The sequence below is a fragment of the Nelumbo lutea genome, chromosome 8 (assembly GCF_056320005.1).
Source record: "Nelumbo lutea isolate HS-2025 chromosome 8, American lotus-T2T, whole genome shotgun sequence".
Lineage (NCBI taxonomy): Eukaryota > Viridiplantae > Streptophyta > Magnoliopsida > Proteales > Nelumbonaceae > Nelumbo > Nelumbo lutea.
Window position 1 is genome coordinate 51,420,679 of NC_142691.1, and position 8,608 is coordinate 51,429,286.

At 36.8% G+C, this 8,608-nt stretch overlaps 1 protein-coding gene across 2 annotated transcripts; it reads left to right on the plus strand.

Moving 5' to 3' along the window:
* The first annotated feature begins 1,120 nt into the window (after window positions 1–1,120).
* LOC148844148 (TMV resistance protein N-like) lies at window positions 1,121–8,608 on the plus strand. Of its 2 annotated transcripts, none has more exons than XM_088956896.1 (6): window positions 1,121–1,730; window positions 3,422–4,514; window positions 5,772–6,047; window positions 6,155–7,315; window positions 7,433–8,071; window positions 8,264–8,608. In XM_088956896.1, the coding sequence occupies exons 1-5, from the start codon at window positions 1,204–1,206 to the stop codon at window positions 7,952–7,954; spliced, it is 3,579 nt and encodes a 1,192-aa protein (XP_088813022.1). In that variant the 5' UTR covers window positions 1,121–1,203; the 3' UTR covers window positions 7,955–8,071; window positions 8,264–8,608. The 2 variants fall into 2 exon arrangements, with proteins under 2 accessions (XP_088813022.1, XP_088813023.1); XM_088956897.1 differs by lacking the exon at window positions 8,264–8,608 and having other exon boundaries at window positions 6,155–7,152; window positions 7,229–7,315; window positions 7,433–7,569.

Here is an 8,608-nt window from a genome sequence, read left to right on the forward strand (position 1 = left end):
GACGTACTCTCACTATGGGAAAACTGGACATGAGGTACTCGAATGCTTCTAGCTTGTAGGCTACCCATACCTACCCGATTGATGAGGAGGGGCATGTTTCAAAAAATTAATCAACAATTAAGGACATTTTTGTCTTTTACATGAGACAAGACCAACAACTCTGGTCCTTGGTTCTCAAGAAAAAATATACGGTGTTAAAGGATATTTTAATAAATCTAGGCATAAGGACAAAATAGGCATTTAAAAACAAGCACAATAAATCAGCTTTTCTACTGAGGAAGGGAAGTAGTTGCATGTTTTCTAAAAATTACAGGAGAAGTTTTGTTAAAGTGAAAACACAATGGAGGTTTTTATGACTATCAGAAAATTCAGGAGAAGTTTTTGTATTTTACCTTTGTTAAAAAGAAGAGAGGGAGAAATTTTTTATAATGTGAATTCCAAATAAGGAGTACATTAAACAAATCTGTGTATAAATGGATCAAATTTGTATCTTGGTATGAATTGGATCTGATTGCATTATTAGTCTTCGGTGTCTTTGGGACGGGCTAATCTCCTGACTCTCCTCAAATCATTCTGTTGGGCCGGCAGTGCAAGTTGGGCGGGTTGTGCTAAGTTTATAGCCGATCTGGGCCTGATCTTAAAATTTGGGCTTAAGGTCTGAGTCTGAACCAAACCCAAGGTCAAGCCCGATTTTCCAACCTGCACTGTAATTTGATGCACTCAGATTAAATTTGGGTTCGGATAAAATATATATATAAATATGCATATATATATACAAAATTAACATATATATACACGTATATATGTATAAATGTGTATAGTTGAACTGGATTCAAAATACTTAAAAAATAGGCCTAAGCCCGACCTAAAAAATAAAAAAGTCTGACTTCTTACCCTAACCCTACGATGAAAATCCAAACTCAGTCCGTGTAAAATTTTGTATTAAAAACGATTTGGCCTGGGCCCGCGCAAATTGCACCCTTACTGTGACGGTTGGTAAATTGGGTTCGTATTGTACGGAATGGTCAGGTTCATACGGTCTGACCCGGGCGTTCGTCCAAGCGGTCCAATAAAAAAACACAAAGAAGAGAGGAAGAGGCCAACGGTTTCAGGTCAAAACTCAAAAACTGTGCTGGTTTCCCACTAGAGTCCACCGTCTGTCCCTCTCTTCGTCTGTTCTGTTCTTTTTTTTCCTTTGTTCTCATGGCTTTCCGCAGGAGAATTCGCGTTCGAGAATCATCTTCTTCCTCTTCTTTCTCTCCTCCGTGGAATTACGAGGTCTTCTTGAGTTTCAGGGGTGAAGACACCCGCAAAAACTTCATCAATCCACTTCACTCTGCTTTGATTGAAAAAGGGGTCCTCGCCTTCAAGGACGATAACGAACTGAGAAGGGGAGAAGAGATATCCTCAGAATTGCTGAAAGCAATCGCAGAATCTAAAACTTCGATCGTCGTTATCTCGAGAAACTACGCTTCTTCAAGATGGTGCCTCGATGAGCTCTTGAAAATCATGGAGTGCAGGAAAACCATGGGGCAGTTGGTTATGCCTGTTTTCTATGAAGTCGATCGCCTGGTTGTCCGGAACCAGAGTGGGAGTTTTGCAGAAGCATTTGCTGCACATGAGGAGCGTTTCAAGGAGGCGGAGATGGTGGAGAAGATGCAGAATTGGAGGGAAGCTCTCACGGAATCTGCTAATTTGCCTGGATGGGACTTACGAAATGTTGCTACTGGGTATTACTCATTCGAGCCCCTTCTACATTTCTTGCTAAAATTTCCGTCTTCTTAAAATTCAAGGTTATAGGTTTATTTTATTTCTCCGTATAAGTTGAATGAAGAAATTTTGAAAGTGCTGGTGGTTATTCTTCAACAATCTTTCTTCGACACTTTTTATTTTTTCTATTTAATCTTTAGTCTGTCAAAATTTAAGCCAATTTTCTACTGGGATTCAATAAGAGATAGTGGTATAGTGACGTGACTGGATGCATTTAACAGTCTGTGATATAGGACATGCCAATTCAAGGCAGAGCATGAGTGTTGAGTAATTCCGATCTTTACAGTGAAAAAGGGAAGTCCAAACGAAAATCAGCTGAAAGGTTTGACCAGCGTTTTTATAAAAAAGATCGCACCGAACTGATTGACCAGCGTTTCCTGTGGAGAGACACGTATCAACTGAAAGGTTTAAGACCAGTACCTCATTGACTGTCAGCTGAAATGTTTCTGCTTCTAACCAATCTCTCCTTGATGGTGCTGAACTTGATTACCCTTCACTTTTCTTTGATCACGATGATCTTAATTTGTATCATCAAGATCGGTTTTTAGTCTTTAAATCTAGATTCAATGATGATAATACTTTGGCTGGAATAAAAGTCTAGCTCCTGAACTGCTTATGCAATGGCCGAAATTTTAAGAACAACTAAACTATAACTAAATAAACCAGACAACTTCATTCCTATATACTCCCCATTCCCCCCACCCCCCACCCCCCAAAGAAAAAAAAAATGGACAACTAGACTGGATCCCAAAAGCCTAAACTGCTTATGCAATGACTGAGATTTTAAGCACAACTAAACTATGACTGAATAAATCGAGTTTGGCTTCGGTCAGTGCAAGCCCGTACTCAAACCAATCAAACATCCTCTTACAGCCTTGCATTGGGAATATCTCCCCATGAAATAAAGCACATAAGTAGGGAGATATTCCTAATGCAAGGCTGTAAAGGCTGTTCGAACAGGCATTGCACTGATGGAAGCCGAGCTCGAATAAATCAGACAATTTCATTCCTTTCTACTCAAAAGGACAACTAGACCGGATCCCAAAATCCTGTAAAATGACCAAAATACCCTTTTGTTTAAAATGGCAAAATACATAAAAATTCAGAAAATTCCAGTTTTGGATTTCTAGCTCTTGCATCATCTCAACTTTGAATAACAGCAACTTTAACCTGACCTTTGGCATTTTTTATTTTTACAGTCAGAATGAAACCTGTTTTTCTCATGCTTGCCAGCCCAAGATTTTACCGTTACACCAAGTTAACTGATAACTTTATTGAATATAATAAGAAATGGCTTATGTACATTGTACAAGCTGCCGAGCAGCCCCAATTTAGTCTGGCAATTACCACTTAACCCAGTGTTTATTTTACATTTCTGTTCCTAACCTTATCCAAAATATTGATTCCTATTTACCCTTTGTTTGGATAGTACATCTGCCAGAATGTACTTAACTGTGAAGTGCTTCAATTCTGGCTTGATCCTTTTCTTTGGATTGTACTTGGTTATATTTGATCCTGCAGTTAGTTTATACCTTTCTGGATCTTCAACTTTTGTATTTTTCTTTCTGGCATGTGATTACTTCTATCTTAATGGATGTTTAACTCATTTAGTTCGTGTACTTTTTTATTTTATTTGGCTCTTAATTTGCAGGTGTGAATCCAAGTTTATTCAAGTAATTGTTGAAGAGGTTTTGACTAAAATGAATTTCAATGTTGCCAAATACCCAATTGGAATAGACTTTCGTGTACGAGAAATGTACTCATTATTAGATATCTGGTCAGATGATGTTCGCATTGTAGGCATATCAGGCATGGGCGGAATAGGCAAGACAACTATTGCCAAAGCCACATATAACCTAATCTTTCACAAATTTGATGGTAGCAGCTTTCTTGGAAATGTTAGAGAAGTCTCAGAACAACCTAATGGTCTAGTGTCTTTACAAGAAAAGCTTCTTTCTGATATCCTTAAGAAAGAAAATCTAGGGATAAGTGATGTTAATATAGGAATCAATGTGATCAAAAAAAGGCTGAGTACAAAAAGAGTTCTTGTCGTTCTCGATGATGTAGATCAACAAATCCAATTAAATTCATTGGCTGGAAAGTGCAATTGGTTTGGTTTGGGAAGTAGAATCATTATAACAACTAGAAATGAGCATTTATTACATCAGCTTGAAGTGGATGAGATATATAAACTGAAAGAATTGGATGATAAGGAATCTGTTCAACTCTTAAGTCGGCATGCCTTTAGAAAAAACCATCCTACTGAAGATTATTTGGACATCTCAAAGCATATAGCAGGTCATGTTGGAGGTCTTCCACTAGCTCTTGAAGTTCAGGGTTCTTTTCTGTGTGGAAGGAGAAACATGCCTGAATGGAAGAACACAGTGGAGGAACTAATAAGAATTCCTTGTGATCAAATTCATCGAAGACTTAGAATAAGTCTTGGTGATCTTGATGATAAGGAAAGAGACATATTTCTTGACATTGCATGCTTCTTTGTTGGAATGGACAAAGATTATGCCATTGGAATATGGGAAAGTTGTGGATTCTTTTCTAAAATTGGAATCAGTGATCTGGTACAGAGGTCTCTCATAACCATCAACGAGAAGAATGAGTTGGTGATGCATGATCTGCTTCGAGACATGGCAAAGGAAATTGTCTTCGAGGAATCTTTCAAGGATCCAGGAAAACGCAGCAGATTGTGGTTTCATAAAGATGTTTACGATGTGCTGACAGGAAACATGGTAAGAATGTAAGAGTTAGTAATGCCAAGTTCTCTATTACATTATGAAGAGCTGTTTTGTCTGGATTTTACTAGGTAGCTAGTGGAATAATCACCAGTTCATGGGGTCTTTTTGGGCTTCTAAGATTCCACATTAATTGTTCTTCATTCACCTACATCTGTTTGTTAGATGGCTCACCTAGAAAACAAGTGATCAGATAAACTCTGGTGACTGCTCCAGCATGATGCCTGGTGGTTCAATCATGAGACATGAAAAAGCACTTTCAAGGTTGTTGTTATAGATACAGTAATGCATTTAATTATGGACACTAGTTTATTTATCAGAATACACTGGGAGATGTGTTTCTACAACTTGTGGTTGAACAACTATAGCATGATGTTTTAATGGTTTGTTACATTTGAATGGAATTTGCAAGTCAATTCTACATGGTCTTATAGGACTTCACTCATGTTAAAATTCTACAATTATAAGAAGGAAAAAATGGTCTACAGGATGGTGATTGATTTCTTGTGTTTTCTCTTCCTCAATCCTTCTATGACGTATCTCAGGTGTGGGGGTATAGTGCCTTTCTTTTGTTGGCTGGGAGCCTGGGACCATCATAATCTGCTAAATGTTCAAGGGTATCAGGAAGCAACCCTTGGTGGGGTCCCACTTACAAGAGTACACACGCTAAGATTCATTACCTGATAAACTTTGATCTCCATTTTTCCAGAATACTTTAAGATTTGTAATAAAAAGTCCATTACCAAATGTTGGTCCCAGACATCTGGGTTCTTTAAGTTGTAATGAAATTTCTTATCCACTATCCAAATTCATATAGTAAAGTCACAGTAAAGATAATGATAAGATAATTTTGGCCCCATTCATGTAAGTTTCCATGGAAGGATGGGTTATGATCCTCTAAATGCATGCACATGATGATATATGAGACTCAAACTATTTTATGGATTTACAGCCTAAGATCCAGTCTTTTGCACTCTTCACAAGATGGAAGAATGACTGTTCTTATTCATTTATATCTTTTCTGATAAATTGACTGATTTCTAAAAAGACATGTTAGGTGGATCATGTAGAAAGAAGAGCAATAAAGAATGAAAATACACCTTCATCCAGATGAAAGATGTAAAGTAATATTTAACAATACAAACCAATTTCTCCAATTTCTAGGCACTGCTTTGCTAGTAGTTTTGTTTTTCATTATTTATACAAGTATTTCCTGCATGTCTGCTTTTCTTATTCATTTTTCTTTATTATCAGGGAACAGAAGCGATTGAAGGACTTATTCTTAACTTGCCTACATCAAATGACTTGTATTTGAGTACTGAAGCATTTGCAAATATGCCTAAACTAAGACTGCTGCAACTTAATAATGTACACCTAAGAGGGAGCTATGGAAATATTTCAAGGGAGTTAAGATGGCTTTGTTGGCATGGATTCCCTTTAGAATGTATACCAACTGATTTTCATATAGAGAACCTTCTTGCTCTTGACTTGCAACATAGCAACATCACACAAGTTTGGAAGGAAAATAAGGTTTGTTTTAGTATTTATACTTTCTTATTGATGTTTTAGTATTCTTTGCATCAATGTATTTTATGCAAGTAATCTCTTAATTTTTTTCCTATTTTTATTACTTGCAGTTGCTTAAGGATTTGAGAGTCCTTAATCTTAGTTACTGCAAATACCTAACCGAAACTCCAAACTTCTCAAGACTCGCCAATCTTGAGAGATTGATCTTTGAAGGTTGTACAAGTTTGGTTGAGCTGCACCATTCGATTGGAGATCTTGGAAGACTTGTTTTCCTGAATCTAAAAGGCTGCAGCAATCTCAGGAAACTTCCAAGAAACATTTATAATTTGAATTCCCTTGAAAATCTTATTCTTTCTGGCTGCTCAAATCTTAAAAATCTGCCATCTAAATCATGGATTTCATTCTTTTGTTGTTGGAAATCAACAAGAATAAGGGATTCTTTCTCAGATTTATGCTTCTTGCATAGACTAAATCTCAGTAATTGCAATGTGTCAGAAAGTGCAATTCCAAATGGACTTGGGGGCCTATCATCATTACAAGAGTTGAATCTAAGCTACACTAATTTTTGTAGCTTACCAACTACCATCATTTGTCTCCTTCAGCTCCAGTTCCTTAAGTTGGAAAACTGCACAAAGCTAAAGTCACTCCCAGAGCTTCCATCAAGCTTAAAGGGATTAAACGCAGAGGGTTGCACAGCAATGGAAATATTACCAAATCTTGGAAAATTATCCTCGTTGAAAGAGTTGAATCTATGCAAAAGCAATTTATGTAGCCTTCCATCCAGTATCAATTGTATTTCTCAGCTCAAAATCCTTCGATTGGAAAACTGCACCAGGCTTAAATCAATCCCTGATCTTCCCTCGAGTCTGAAGTGCTTGAAGGCAGATGGTTGTACATCTCTGGAAAAAATGTCAAATATTGGGAGTTTAACCTCATTACAAGAATTAAGCTTATGCAGGAGCAATTTTTGTAGACTACCATCGAACATCAATCTCCTTTCACAGCTACAAATCCTTCGGTTAGAAAATTGCACAAGGCTTAATTCACTCCTGGAGCTACCATCAAACTTGGAGGCCCTGTATGCAGATGGTTGCACATCAATGGAAAGGTTGCCAAACCTTTCAAACCTGAAAAATTTATCCATCTTGTTTCTTAATGATTGCAATATGCTAATTGAAATTCAGGGTCTGGAGAGGTTGGATTCCATACGTTGCATTCATATGGATAGATGCAACAATCTAACAAATACTTTCAAGATGACTTTTTTCCAGGTCCCTCTCTCTCTCTCTCTCTCTCTCTCTCTCTCTATCTATCTATCTATCTATCTATCTATCTATATATATATTCTTGTGTTATTGTTAAATATCATCATTGTTTTCATGGAACAGGGATTTCATGAAAGTAGAAAGCTTGACATCTTTTTTCCTGGTGGTGACATTCCAGACTGGTTCAATAGTCAAAGAATGGGATCCTCTATATCTATTTGTTTGCCACCTGTTTTAGATATTAAGATGCAATCATTGATTCTCTCTGCTGTTTATGCCACAGATGAGGATATCAATTTTCTCCGCTTTGTTTTTCATGTTCACATCATTAATAAAACAAAAAATCTTAAGTGGAGGTTGAATCCAAAATCCCATGAAGGTCAAATAACATGTCAGCCTCATCTTTGGGTGAGTCATATACCATATTTTGAGATTATGGATTGTCTTGAAGGTGGGGATCAAGTAGAGATTTCTATATATTGTGAGAATGACTGTGATCAAAGGGAGGTTTCAGTAAGAACTGTACAAGTACCAAAAGTGAAGAAGTGTGGGATCCATCTAATATATGAGCCTGATGTGAAGGATTCTAATCACATCATTAATGAAGACAAATCTACAGTAATTGATGCAAGAATAAAAGAATGAAAGTCTGTATTATCAATGAGGTAGGATCGAGCAGTAATCTTTCTAACAAGGGCCTTATAGACCATGAAAGCAGGATGACTGATGCGTTACTCTGATGGTGAATTATTAAGTATAAAGGTAAATTTCTTTTCTTCAAAAACCATAACTGAAATACAGTTTATCTCTCCATTGTTTTATATATTTATATTTCAGCCCATGAAGCTAAAAGTTGGCAGTAAGAAATCCTATAAAATTCCTAATTTACTTCTTATCCTATTTAATTTGCTTACACCTGCCGAGTGACTTGCTTAATGGTTCTTGTTTTACTAGAATCTGGAAAATTACAGGCAAATGTTTTTGCAACATAAAGGATGCAGATAGTTGCAGAACTCCTGGATCTTGCACATTATTTCACAACAAGCTTGTTAAGATTAATTCAAGGAAGAACATTTTTGTTAAAGGAGACTCAAAAATGGTGGTCACAAACAACGTGGCTGTTGAATGACAAGTTTTCTCATATTGTGTACTTCATTTTTCCACTAATGAAAATTGCTGACCTACCACTGTTTTACCTCTGCTAAGGGAGAATGCAGGATGGCAAGTTTGTGCTTATTCACCTCTTAATATGTAGTATTACCTGTTTATTTATAATGAAGATCCTTTTATTTTTCTGTC